This window comes from Ranitomeya imitator, chromosome 7 (genome assembly GCF_032444005.1).
Source record: "Ranitomeya imitator isolate aRanImi1 chromosome 7, aRanImi1.pri, whole genome shotgun sequence".
Classification (NCBI taxonomy): Eukaryota; Metazoa; Chordata; class Amphibia; order Anura; family Dendrobatidae; genus Ranitomeya; species Ranitomeya imitator.
In genome coordinates, this window is record NC_091288.1 from 166,864,254 (window position 1) to 166,879,305 (window position 15,052).

The window sequence follows — 15,052 nt, forward strand, 5'->3', positions numbered from 1 at the left end:
ACTGCTGCTATTTATCTCACTTTCTCGGTAATGGGAGATAAACCACAGTACTTGGCAGCAGCCAATAAGTGATGTGTTGTGTTCCATTCAGTAAATTGCTTTCATCTGGCTGCTGGGGGTGTTGGACCACGACCAAACTCGTATTGATGACCTGAGTTCCAGACAACCCATTTAATATGCAAACTGTGATGACCTAGCCTGGGTTCATCTGCTTGAAATGTGCATGCTAAGCGTGTAACCCTGTAAAATTCTCTATAGACCAGTAGTCACCAGATGCAGAAAATGTGTGCGCACGTTGAGTATTTGCTTGCAGAAGTTTCTGCATGTCTTGGCTTATCCAGTACTGGACAACCCTTTTTAAGTCTGCCGTCACACTAGCAGTATTTGGTCAGTATTTTCCATCAGTATTTGTAAGCCAAAACCAGGAGTGGAACAAATAGAGGAAAAGTATAATAGAAACATATGCACCACTTCTGTATTTATCACCCACTCCTGGTTTTGGCTTACAAATACGGAGGTAAAATACTGACCAAATACTGCTGGTGTGACGGCAGCCTAATGGTGATGACATGGGGATGTAGCCTGTGATCATCAGTCAGCTTCATAAGGAGTGATCATAAGCATGTGGCTGGCCTTCATTGTATGGCTGTTGCTCTGCTGTGCAGAGAGCCAGCCAGTGTCTGCAATTGTAGCATTATTCACTACAGGAAATTGTAGGGACAGTGTATAGTAAGTGAAGTGGGAGGGATGTTGAGTGATGAATTATCCATGTTGAGACTGTATAGGGGGTCTATAGCTAGTCCTTTTGTGTTGTAGGGGACTGAGGATGGGGGAACTGTGGGACAGATACAGCTCTGCCTCTTTGGAAATGTTGTCTAGAGGCACAGACTACATGAGGCAGGAGATTTTACTGTTATGCTTGGAAAATCCCAAACGGTGGCCATTTTTAAAGACCACTTCAGCAAAACCTTTACTTGGCCAGTTAAGGTACCTTCACACTAAACGATATCGCTAGCGATCCGTGACGTTGCAGCGTCCTGGCTAGCGATATCGTTCAGTGTGACACGCAGCAGCGATCAGAATCCTGCTGTGATGTCGTTGGTCGGGGCTAGAAGGCCAGAACTTTATTTGGTCGCTGGCTCTCCCGCTGACATCTCTGAATCGGCGTGTGTGACGCCGATTCAGCGATGTCTTCGCTGGTAAACATCGGGTTACTAAGCGCAGGGCCGTGCTTAGTAACCCAATATTTACCCTGGTTACCATCCTAAAAGTAAAAAAAACAAACGCTTCATACTTACCTTCCGCTTTCTGTCCTCCGGCGCTGTGCTTTCCTGCACTGGCTGTGAGCACAGCGGCCAGAAAGCAGAGCGGTGACGTCACCGCTCTGCTTTCCGGCCGCTGTGCTCACAGCCAGTGCAGAGAAGCAGAGCGCCGGGGACAGACAGCGGAAGGTAAGTATGAAGCGTTTGTTTTTTTTACTTTTAGGATGGTAACCAGGGTAAACATCGGGTTACTAAGCGCGGCCCTGCGCTTAGTAACCCGATGTTTACCCTGGTTACCGGCGTCGCTGGAGAGCGGTCTGTCTGACAGCTCTCCAGCGACCAAACAGCGACGCTGCAGCGATCCGGATCGTTGTCTGGATCGCTGCAGCGTCGTTTAGTGTGAAGGTACCTTTAGTTGTTACTGAGAGATCAGTGTTTGCATTGATGAGCAAATGAGGCTGAAGAGCTATGTTAGGTTTAATGTGAACCTGTCAGAAGGATTGTGCTCAGTAAACTTCAGACAGTGTCAGGTTGGTGCTGTTGTACTGATTTAAAATGACTCCTTCATTGATGAAATCCGTTTTGTGGATGTTTAATCTTTATTTGTAGGTTTCCGTTAACGATATGCTCGTGCTGCGAGGCGGCTTGTGGGGGGGTCTTTATGTGGTGGTCTGCTTAGATATTAATCTGTGTGGCTTATGACCGGTCACTGATCCCTCAGTTACCTGCCCCCTATTTTACATACTGTGTTGTCTTGGGGTGGTGGGGGGGGTTGGGAAATTGCGTTCATCATGCAGGTGGCGCTTGTGCTGCTGCATGATCGGATCTATAAAATATAAATATATATATTTTTATTTGGGGATAGAATTTTTTTTTTTTTTTTAGCAGAATAAATCCCTCAATGGCGCCAGCCACGCCTGTGCAGTAACATAATTCGGAACGTGATAGATGCTACTGCGCAGGTGCTGCTGGCGTCATCTTGGTGGAGATTTTTCTTTTTTTTTTTTTCATCTAGCAAAATGGTGGCACCTTCCGCAGTAGCATCTATTGGAAAAATAAAAAATTGTGTATTTTTTTTTTTCTCTCTGAAGAAATGTCTATCACTAAATAAAATTATAGATCCCATCATGCTACAGCGCCTGCATGATCAATGTAACTTATTTATTTATTTTTTCAAATCGCTAAGATCTACATGTAAAATATGGGGCAGGTCAATGAGGGATCAGTGACCTGTCATAAGCCATACAGATGAATATATAATCAGTGCACCACATAAAGGCCGCCCCGAAGCACAAGCATATAATTAACTGAAAACTACAAGATTAAACTACAATCACAAGACGGATCTCATCAACCTAAGTATCATTGTAATCAGTATAACTGCGCCAACCTGACACTGTATGTAGGTTACGGAGCACAATCCTGCTGACGGGTTCCCTTTAAAGCCTCACTCCAGATCTATTCCCCACCCAGCGCTGCGTCCTGTTTGACTAATGACTCCTGCATCACAGAGGCTGTTGATCAAGAAAGCAGAGGCGGTTGCTCTGGGAGGGGAATAGAGCTGGACTGACAGACTTGAGATTAACAATGGCATACCATTAGCGTATCAATTCAAACTAATTTCTCAGTAACGGAGGATCTGGCTGGCCAGGGGTACTGCTGGACCTGTCTTTCGAAAGGGCTACATGTGCATATAAATAGCATCTATTAAAATATGCCAGACGGAACTGGTTTTTTTTTTTTTGTTTTGTTTTGTTTCCCCCCCCAACAATCTCCACCACACACAAATTAACTGGGAAGTGATCAAAGCTTTCTCTGCAGACTCTGGCAATGGAGGAGATGGAGAAATTACTTTCTCCTCCTCCTTCACACCTGTGCTGCTATTCTATCATGTGAGGATCGGAGCACAGTAACATTCGGCTCAACCTCTTGACAACTGAGTCGAGTGTCATTTGCATAATCGCCTTGATTCTCTCGCATGAGAGAATTATCGACCATGTGAGTGAGCCCTAACTTTTATATCTTTGAGCTACTTTCAGCTTACTAATGATCACAGACCCCATCAAAGTAAAATGTGCAAAGAAACAGCCCGTAAAAGCCAAACTGTGCAAAATTTTTAATGAAACCGTTGTGTGTAATTTTACTTTATTTTAGCTTTAGGTATATATTAGCGAGAGATTTATTCGAGAAAGTAAATATATTTCTAAAGGTGCTATTGACCTGAAATTATCACCATATGTTGGTAACAAAGCATCCAATCCACACAGGTAAAAAATTTATGGACATCTATGGCTTGATTTAAGTTGTGTGTAGTAATGAGTAGTAACAAGGAAAATATTTTGAAGACAGAAATGCAAAAAGCCTTTGAAGGTCATGATACAGGCTGAAATCTATCAGTATTTTGAAAACATTCCTGCCGCTTAGTGATAAATTGTCAGCTGTTTCAACTGATGGTCTATAAAAAGGTGTCTCATTACTAAGGGGCCACACAAGAAACCCCTCATGATGGGTAAAGCCAGTGAGCTGCCCCAAGACCTTCACAACCTTATTGTTGCAAAACATACTGATGACATTGATTACAGAATAATTTCTAACCTACTTAAAGTTCCAGTGAGCATTGTTTGGGCCATAATCTGGAAGTGGCAAAAACAGTATTTCACCATAAACCGACGACAACCAGCTGCTCTCCGCAAGATTTCTGACAGGGGAGTGAAAAGAATTATCAGAACAGTTGTCCAAGAGCCAATGATCTCCCGTGGAGAGCTACAAAAAGACCTGGAATTAGCAGGTACAATTGTTTCAAAGAAAACAAAAAATAATGCACGCCGCCGCCATGGCCTGTGTGCACATTCACCATGCAAGACTCCATTGCTGAACAAAAAGCATGTTAAAGCACGCTTTAAAGTTTGGTCAGCATTTAGGCAAGTTACTAGAATGGTCAAGCCAATCACATGAACTGAATCTAACAGAAAATGTATAGAAGGAACTAAAGCTCAGTTGATTGAAGGAGTCCATGGAACCTTCAGTATTTGAAGAGTGTTTGTGTGGAAGAATTAGCTAAAATCACACCTGAGCAATGCTTGTGACTAGTTTCTCCATACAGGAGGCTTCTTCAGTCTATCATCACAAAGACTCCTTTCTGTATGTTAGTATTGAATTAATTTGCTAGCATGTTCAATATTTTTTGTCATTTCTCATTACTTAATTTATGGATATCTATGGTTTCATTTATTTTCCTGTGCGGATTGGATGGCTTGTTAACGATACTTGGTGAGAATTTGTTAGTACCACCTTTAGATGTTGAAAATGTCAATTTCCTAAGTACCATATTTTTTGGACTATAAGACGTACCCAGGTTTTAGAGGTGGAAAATAGGGAAAAAAATAATTGAAGCAAAAAAAAAAAAAAAATTGGTAGAAGTGAATAACCTACTACTATATGTGGAGATATATATATATATATATATATATGTATATATATGTGTATATATATGTGTATATATATGTATATATATGTATATATATATATATATATATATTCTCATAGATGGAGATATATATTCTCATAGATGGAGATATATATTCTCATAGATGGAGATATATATTCTCATAGATGGAGATATATATTCTCATAGATGGAGATATATATTCTCATAGATGGAGATATATATTCTCATAGATGGAGATATATATTCTCATAGATGGAGATATATATTCTCATAGATGGGGATATATATTCTCATAGATGGGGATATATATTCTCATAGATGGAGATATATATGTTTGTTATATTGGAAGCTGCGGGTAGAAGATGGTCCTGCGGGACCAGTGTGGTGTCTGCAAAGTACTATATGAAGACTCTAAAGGGTGAGTATAAGAATGGGGGCACAGGGCTTATATTGAAAGCACCACTCCAGAATTGAAAAATAACACTGGAGTGCTGCTTTAAGATCCCATTGGGAAAACTAGAACTCCCCAGCATGTCCTGCAGATCCTATGACATGCTGGGAGTTATAGTTCAACACAGGAGTGGCAGAGTGCTTTATTGTGTTGTAAAGAATAACCTTTTAATTGTGCCAACCACATGGATCATCCCATGACTGCACACAGTCCTCCCTGCCTCTCCACAGCACAGGTCATAAGAGGAAGCCAGCAGATTCTAGTGGGGAGTCTGAAGGACCTGTGATGACATCAGAAGAGGGAGAGCTCTGTGCTGCCATGTGACGCTCCAGCCCGCCCTCTTCATGATATCACACAGGTCTTTATGCCCAGCACTCAGCATCCAGCCCAGGTAGGTATGCGGCGATCTTGTCCCATCTGGCCCCCGCTGCTGCCCCCTCCTCCATGGGCCACACAGATCTCCCCAGCTGCTGCAGGAATCCAGCCCTGGGGAAACCATGTGTGTCCCTGTAAGTGAAGGAATATTCATGTGCTGCTCACTGCTCAGCGCTGACAGGTGGGCTGGGAAGCGGCTAATGAATATTCACTGCACTTTAATCATCGGGACCATGTGGTTTCCCCAGCCCTGGATTCCGGGCAGCTGGGACATTTTTGTGCCTCCTTCAAGTGGGGTCACAGTGTGATCCCACTAGCCGCTGCCCCCCCCCCCCCCCCACATTCTACATTCCGACCACAAGACGCGACCCCCCCCCCACCCACTTTCCTCCCAAATTTGAAGGAAAAAAGTGCGTCTTATGGTTGGAAAAATACGGTAAATATATTTCTATTCCATCTGCTGTGTGTATTTTTGTGCATTAATATACTCGCCTACCGCCGCTTTCTCTGCTGTCCATTGCCGTTCTCAGTGACATCGCCCCTCTGCAGACTATGGCTTTTACAATGTTGGCCTATGAAGTGTCGGAACAAGGCTCCATTGGCTTTCATTGTAAGAGAATTCCTGCTCTTGCATTGTGAGCCAGCTAGTTGGAATTGTCGTAACGTTACTGAGAAGCAAAGCAGAACGGAGGTAGGTGAGTATATTAATACTCACACTGCATATTGATGTCCCCATAACATTTGGGAGGGTGAATTATTTAGGGGTTGATGCCCCCCCCCCCATCCCTATTTGTATACAAGTGCAACCCAAGAGAAGAGCTTCTGCTCGATCACACATTCGTTGTAGTCCGACAGTTGTGGCTTTGTAGGATGCAGCCATGGACAGAGATTGATAGAAAACAGATGGACAGATGCAGTGAAGTGTTCAGCCGCGCTGTATTGTTTTAAAGTGGTCATCTAAACCTACACTAAATGTTAGTTAAGTTTGTAATTGAGACCATCAGTTATTCACAATCTGCGCCGGATCCAGTTTTTCCAACATTCGCCGGATTTAGCCTGAAACAAAAAACCTGATGTGTGAAAGTAACCGAACACTAGCCTGCTCCAGACTAACAAATCCTAATGCTACCCCCATATAAAAATTGTATTGCCCTGGTGCAGTGTATATGATCATCGGTGTAGGCAAAGTGAGATTGTTTTGTTACAACTTGTTGTCTGTCTTGCAGGTCTGAGTGGTGCAATGGCTAGTATAAGTGTTCGCTCAAGTACTCCGGGCTCTCCCACCCACGTTGGCGGAAGTTCGAACACCAGCCGTAGGAGAAATGGACTCCTTGATGTCGATTTGAATACTTTCATATCAGAGGAAATGGCACTCCACTTGGACAATGGTGGCACTAGAAAGCGTACCTCGGCCCAGTGCAGCAATGTCATTACAGACTCTCCAACCAATAAACGCAACAGAATGATCTAAACCTACAAAATTCTAAAAAATCCACCATGCTGCTTGAAAGCCACTTTATCCTCAACATACTGTCTGAAAGGAACCATCTTCCCTTTTTCACTGTTCAAAACAATGAATTCAGAGATTGCCATAAAGAAGTTCTAAATATTACAGTAGATGCATATTGGCTTTCTATGAACGTTATTACACTTAACAGATCATCTGAAATTGTGTAGTATATGGTAAGATCATCCGAGGTGAACAACAGTCCATTAAATGCAAAGTGACCTTACTTGTATTTGCAAAGGGAAAGAAATCATTACTTTTTTTTTTTTCCTCCTTTTTTTTTTTTTTTTTTTTTTTTCCTTCTCCTTCCTCTCTCCTATGTATTGCTTCAACAGTATTGCCATGTGAGTTTGCCTGATCCTTCCGAGGGCATCCATCAGTTCTGTAAGCTTCTCATACACTGTGCAGATCTTTCCTTTTCAGATAAATTTTGGTTCTTGTGTGATTTCTGTACAGAGGTGCTACGACGGTCATACACAATGAATCCGTCCGATTCGCTTTGTATCTTTTAGTGCCCTGACATGCCAATATAAAAACGTCTCCAAATTACTCTCCATAGGCTTTAAAGATGGTCCGTTTAAGCTTATGTATGCACTCTTATTACATGCTTGTTGTAACCTTGTTAGGTAATCGTAACTGTATAAGCCACACTAAATCCTAAAAAATGAAAACCCAAATTATTTCTAGAAATCTCTACGTGTACATTTTTTGGTCAATAGTGTATTTATTCTGTTAACTGAAGGTGTATTCCCCTGCCCCCACACACCATTATTTTTATATATAATTTTTTTTTTCTATGGCTTCTCTTTGCCCCCAAACTACATGTAATGAGCAACTTATTCATTGGGATTTGTGTTGAAGTATTTTCCTTTTGTAAGCGATAAGGTGACTAACCGTTCAGTGGTGTTTTTGTGTCTCCATGGTATGCCATCCGACACATTTGAGTGCTTGCTGCAGCTTCGTTCTTTGCCCCAGACTGCACCCGACTGGTTTGAATGGTCTAAGCAAATCTTACGATACTACCCAGGTTTAGGTTTATATAGTGCTTAAAATCTCCTCCTCCCATGTAGACAAATGGTATTTAGGAACAATAAGCCGTCATGTCCATTATTTACCTGTGTTTAAGCTTACAGTTGGAACTGAACACTATACGCTTTGTACTGGAAGATGGTACAGTACCGCTTAGCAAGTAGCTCATTTATACCCCCAAAAGTTAAAGGGCTGCAGAAAGAAGGTTCCTTTTGTATTACTTTGGTGCACAGTGTAAACACATTGAACTTATTCCTGGCCACTTAAGAAATATCCAGGTTTGTATTATGTTAAAAAAACAAAATTGATCTGTATAACTTTTTTTATTATTGGGAATGTTATAATTTACAACGTTGCAACCAACCATGCGGAATCATTTGGCCTTAATCAGCTGTTTTCTGAATCCATGTGTTTAGTCACCAGACTTCCTCCGTGACATTGTGTAAACTGAACTTCATTTTTTATGGCAATAAAGGCACTCCTGCGAACAGTGGTGAAATGATCTGATAGTTGGGGGGGGGGGGGGGGAGATGAGACCAAAACATTGGGAGTGCCTTATGTGTTCCTGTACCTTCTGGAAGAGCTACTGTTTATGTATTCATGGGTAAAGGTACCGTCGCATTAAGCGACGCTGCAGCGATCTAGACAACGATCCCGATCGCTGTGTGGTCGCTGGAGAGCTGTCACACAGACAGCTCTCCAGCGACCAACTATGCGAAGTCCCCTGGTGACCAGGGTAAACATCGGGTTACTAAGCGCAGGGCTGCGCATAGTAACCCGATGTTTACCCTGGTTACCAGCGTAAAGGTAAAAAAACAAACCAAACACTACATACTTACATTCCGGTGTCTGTCCTCTCCGGCGCTCTGCTTCTCTGCACTAAGCGCCGGCCGGAAAGCAGAGCACAGCGGTGACGTCACCGCTGTGCTTTCCGGCCGCTGCGCTTACACAGTGCAGAGAAGCACAGCGCCGGAGAGGACAGACACCGGAATGTAAGTATGTAGTGTTTGGTTTGTTTTTTTACCTTTACGCTGGTAACCAGGGTAAACATCGGGTTACTAAGCACGGCCCTGCGCTTAGTAACCCGATGTTTACCCTGGTTACCAGTGAAGACATCGCTGAATCGGCGTCACACACGCCGATTCAGCGCTGTCTGCGGGAGTCCAGCGACCAAATAATGTTCTGGACTTTCTGCGCCAACCAATGATGGCACAGCAGGATCCAGATCGCTGCTGCCTGTCAAACTCAACGATATCGCTAGCCAGGACGCTGCAACGTCACGGATCGCTAGCGATATCGTTCAGTGTGAAGGTGCCTTTAGGTAAGCATATCTGTGCTGTTGGTGACTACAAATCATGGTGTGAATGCTGAGCAGAGTAATTTTTTTAAGTTGTAATTTTTACATGCCTGTTTTGGTGACAGTCGCCTTTCCAAAAAAACAAAAGCAATGATGCTTTTTCGTATTTTTATTTTAGGTTTGATTGATTTAAAATGTTCAGTTTACCACCTCAACACTGGCGGTGCTTAAGTAAAAGATTTGCACCCCACACCCTTAGAGACCACTTTCCTGTCCCATGTTCCTGGAGTTACCATTATTGGATAGTTAACATAAGTGAATTGCTGCTGCCACAATGAGTGTATGACGGCTTCCATAGGAGTTCATATATGTACATGTGCTGTATGGGAAGATGGTCACTTTCAGCAGGTTGAGTCATGTCTAGACAACAAGTATAATGGAATGGCTTCAGAAACATTTCTTGAAGTATCAGGGCTGTGGAGTCGGTAAGCCAAACCTCCAACGCTTGAATTTCCGTGACTCCACAGCACTGGTCACTACTGAGCATGTACGTAAAGTGCAGCACAGATTCATCTCGCCTGAAAGCCAAGATTAGGAACAGAACAGACCTTTTATAGGACATTACATAGCTTCCCCAAATTCTTATGAAAACATTTACAGCACACCCTGCATTGTACTGCTGCAGCAAATGTATTCTATATTTTAGGAGTCGGTCCATTTTATACCAGCTCCACAACTCCGACTCCACAGCCCTGATGAGCATTTAGACGTAAGGTTACTGTTTTTACACCAATTGCTTGGGATGTGCCAAGTATAAAATTTGCCCTTTTTAACATTCTGTGATTTAATAAAACAATGCCTATTTCCTTTGGCAAATTTAAGTGACACTTGTGGTTTTACTGCAAACTTTAACTAATAAAACTCCACCATTAACAACCTTGTGGTGCCTTTTTACACTCTACCGTAAGTTAGGTGAAGGCTTTACCATCATAGGCCAAATCTAGCAAAATGGGGCTAAAAATCCCAATCTCATTCTTGTAGTTGCTGCCAGCAAGTAAAATGCTTACAGATGAAGTTCTAGATTTGTGAGGAAATCTATACTTTGTTTTCTGCCTTTGCACCTGGGTGTTGGTAGAAATACCTAATAGTTACATGTATTAGTGTAGCATTGCTTGATTTGGGTATTGGCGAGGCAGTCCTGATCGTTACCCGCATAGCTCAATCCTGTGGTTTGTTTCAAAGTGAACCTGTCGGCAGGATTGTGCTCAGTGACCTGCAGTGTCAGATTGGCACAGTTAGGCCGCCGTCACACTTGCGAGTTTTACAGACGTATGAGCGCAGAAAATACGTCCGTAAAACTCGCAAAACAAACGGCACAATTATTCTCTATGCCCCTGCTCCTATCTGCCGTATTTTACTGATCTGTATTATTCGGCTGTCTACGGCCGTAGAAAATCGCAGCATGCTACGTTTGTCACCGCACTGCGCAAGAAATACGCCAATGAAAGTCTATGGAAGCCTGAAAAATACGGATCACACACGGACCAGCAGTGTGACTTGCGAGAAATATGCAGCGGTGTTAGAGAGAAAAGCCGGTAATTCATTGCGGTGTACAGTAAAATCACACTGACAGCTTACGGAAGAATAGGTAGAATAAATGTGTACACATAGAATAGGTGTGTGTGTGTGTTCCAGCGCTAGATAGTTTTAAAGCCGGTAATTCAATTACCGGCTTTTGCTCTCCTCCTTATATACCCGACATGATTTGAGACATGGTTTACATACAGTAATCCATCTCATATCACCATTTTTTTTTTTTTGCATATTCCACACTACTAATGTTAGAACGGCCAAATTTTGCATATACACACTACTATCTATTAAATTAGATAATAGGCGCCCTCTGCTGGTTGTCCTCTTATGAAGTCGAGCCTGGGAGCTTTTTAGGAAAGTTCCCACGATCTAGGAACAACCAGCAGAGGGCGCCTCACCGCAAATGAAGGTAAATATAGGTCATTGACCTACTTTACCTTCATTCCCCGGGGTTTTGCAACCAGGAACAATGTTGCATTAGCAAAGCGTGTGGCTGCAAAATATTTTAACCCCTTCAGATGGATTTACATCGTTGGACTTTACAGATCTGCGGAAGGTAAGGATATTGTTGGTTTATTATGTTATTTTTGTTACAGAATGAGGGTCTTCAGTGATTGGATTGGGCGTTGAATAAAATATTACAACAACCTTTGTTTTTATTTCAATAAAATAATTTTTAATGTGTTTGTGTATTATTATTTTTTTAACCCTTTACTACTACTACTGGATTAATAATGGATAGGTGTCATAATTGACGCCTCTCCATTATTAATTAGGCTTAATGTCACCTTACAATAGCAAGGTGGCATTAACCCTTCATTACCCCATATCCCACCGCTACACGGGAATGGGAAGAGAGTGACCAAGTGCCAGAATAGGCGCATCTTCCAGATGTGCCTTTTCTGGGGTGGCTGGGGGCAGATGTTTTTTTAGCTGGGGGGGGGGGGGGGAGGGGGCAATAACCGTGGACCCTCTCCAGGCTATTAATATCTGCCCTCAGTCACTGGCTTTACTACTCTGGCGGAGAAAATTGCACGGGAGCCCACGCCAATTTTTTCCGCCATTTAACCCTTTAATTTAGAACGGCCAAATTTTGCATATACACACTAACAGTAGTGTGGAATATGCAAAAAAAAAAGGGGGATATGAGATACTGTATGTAAACCATGTCTCATATCATGTCAAGTTTAGGAAGCAGATAGCAAAAGCCGGTAATTGAATTACCGGCTTTAAAGCTATCTCACGCTGGAAGAAATATAAATATATATGTGTCTCACTGACATATATATATCTCTGATTAAAATGATACCTTGGTTGATTAAGTCCATCTTGTGATTGTTTAATCTTTATTTTCAGTTTTCATGTAATGAGATTCTCGTGCCTCAGGGCGGCCTGAGGGGGGGGGGGGTTCTTTATGTGGTGCTCAGCTTACATAGCAATCTGTATGGCCTACTACAGGTCACTGCCCCCTATTTTACATACTGCAAAGAATTATGGTTTAAAAAAAAAAAAAAATTAATCAGGCGTCTGCACTGTAGTGAAGGGAACCTGTCGCCCCCCCAGGCGTTTGAAACTAAAAGAGCCACCTTGTGCAGCAGTAATGCTGCATTCTGACAAGGTGGCTCTTTCGTTATTGGTGCTGTAAATGCAGAAATAATCCGTTTTGTAATTTGTCCAAAATACCTGTCGTTCAGTCCTGCAGGCAGGTCTTTTCCCCCCCCGCTGCAGACGCCTCACAGCCGTCACTCAAGTCTTCTTGGCGCCGGGCGCCGCTTCAGCGTTGTTTGTTTTGAAATCTGCCGGCACCTGCGCTCTTTTGCCTTGCCTGTGGCAGGCGCAGTGAGCGCTGCCCGTCTGTTGTCATATGCAGTCTCGCTGACTGCGCCTGTGCGGCCGCCCTGCTTGTGAATCCCAGCCCCTCAGTGTCTGATGATTTATTCACACTGCGGGGCTGGGATTCCTGGACATGCGCACTGCGACCTGGGTGAGTGGCTTAGACGCGCAGTGCACATGCCCAGGAATCCCAGCCCCGCAGTGTGAATAAATCATCAGACACTGAGGGGCTGGGATTCACAAGCAGGGCGGCCGCACAGGCGCAGTCAGCGAGACTGCATATGACGACAGACGGGCAGCGCTCACTGCGCCTGCCCCAGGCAAGGCAAAAGAGCGCAGGCGCCGGCAGGTTTCAAAACAAACAGCGCTGAGGAGACTTGAGTGACGACTGTGAGGCGTCTGCAGCGGGGGGGAAAGACCTGCCTCCAGGACTGAACGACAGGTATTTTGGACAAATTACAAAACGGATTATTTCTGTATTTACAGCACCAATAACTAAAAGAGCCACCTTGTCAGAATGCAGCATTACTGCTGCACAAGGTGGCTCTTTGTTTCAAACGCTTGGGGGGGGGGGGGGGGTGACAGGTTCCCTTTTAAGGTGGTTAATACGGCTGTTTTCATGTTATATAGAAATATAATCTTGTAAAAAAATATATATATATATATATCAAAATGGCATCGGTGGCTGTGCCTGCGCAGTAGCATCTATTGTGTTCCGATAGATGCTACTGCACAGGAGGTGCTATTTTCCTAGAGAAAAAGAAATTAGGCTTTATCAAGATGCTGCTGCCGTGTGCGTAGTGGCATTTACCGAAATGCAATAGATGCTATGGTGCAGGCGCTACTTTGCTAGAAGAAATTGTTCCAATAGATCTTGATTGAACTTTTTTTTTTTTGGTCTAACAAAATGGTGCCGCCAACTACTCCTGCACAGTAGCTGCTGTCCCTCTTTGTTAGATGCTGCCTGTGGATTAGCATTTATTGAAATCGGATAGATGCTACGGCGCAGGTGCAGCTGCTGGTGCCATTTTGATTAACAAAATAGATGGAGAAATGTAGAGTTTTTTTTTTTTTTTTTTTTACAAGAAAACTATTTCTAAATAACATGAAAACAGCCATATTATCCAACTTATCATGCTACAGCGTCACCTGTCTGATTTGTGACTTTGTTTTTTTCATCCATACTGCATAAAATATGTAAAACGGGCTGGGTCTCTGAGGGATCAGTGACCTGCCTAAGCCCCCATACTGAGGCATATCTACGCTGAGCCCCACGTAAAGCCACACACACCCTGCCTCGGAGCACGAGAATCTCACTAAGATTAAACAACCTCGAGATGGATTTCATCAACCAAGGTATCATTGTAATCAGCATAATGGTGCTGACCCGATACTGTCTGTCCAGCTACTGAGCACAATCCTGCGGACAGGTTCCCTTTAACATGTTGGTAAATTTTTAAGTTTAGCACACTGTTTTTCAGCAAAAATGCAATGTTTGCCGAGAGTCGGTAGGAAAATATTAACTGCACAAAAAATGGTGAACTTTCTGTATTTTGGATCTCTAGCACGCAAGGCCTTGATTAGGTAATCAAACAGGGACCGATAATACTTATAGCAGAACATTCAAGTGTGTAAGGAAATGCAGACAATTAAATAGTGAAGATGGAATCTAGAATAACCGATGCAAGCGCAGAACAATATTGTAAACCTATAACAAATCAGTCTGGTTCTCCTTTATTAGCACAGGCCCAAGTAATCGACCTGGTTTGATCTTTATATGACACGGTTTGCTTTTAGAAATTGTCTGTCACCCACTGCTTTATCCAGACCGTCCTCCTTTCAGCAGAAGAATGGGCCACAGATCTGCCCAACAACTTTATCTGTATGACAAGAGTCATCAGAGATAAAGATCTGCTGCTTCAGTGTTTTTAAACTTTACAAAAAAAAAAGTCCGTCTTCATTTTGGCCAGTATTGTTTATATTAGCCAAAGCCTTCCTAGCATATCTATTCTAAGTTTCTAACTGTACTAATAAATAAAATAAAGCCTTGGCCTTAAGATGTTAGTTGAAGCAAAATCTTTGCCGGCAGATGTTCGTGAAATGTCATTTATGGACCTGCATGGTCCTGTTGCATACAGGAGCAGTTAAAGCAGTGCACGTTCAGGATTTCTCGCAGAAAATTCCTGAGAAAAAATGGACATTTTCTCCAGTCACCTTCCACGACAGCGGTACTGGAGGATGTCTCCCCGCCCTAATG

General features: G+C 43.0%; 1 protein-coding gene across 1 annotated transcript in view; it reads left to right on the forward strand.

The window, feature by feature from the left end:
* HAPSTR1 (HUWE1 associated protein modifying stress responses) overlaps positions 1-8,560 on the forward strand; it is a 35,328-nt gene extending 26,768 nt beyond the window's left edge. Inside the window, exon 4 of the mRNA XM_069734025.1 lies at positions 6,763-8,560. Coding sequence (XP_069590126.1) covers positions 6,763-7,007 — 245 coding nt within the window. The 3' untranslated portion in view covers positions 7,008-8,560. The remainder of the gene's footprint in view (positions 1-6,762) is intronic.
* The last annotated feature ends 6,492 nt before the right edge of the window (positions 8,561-15,052 follow it).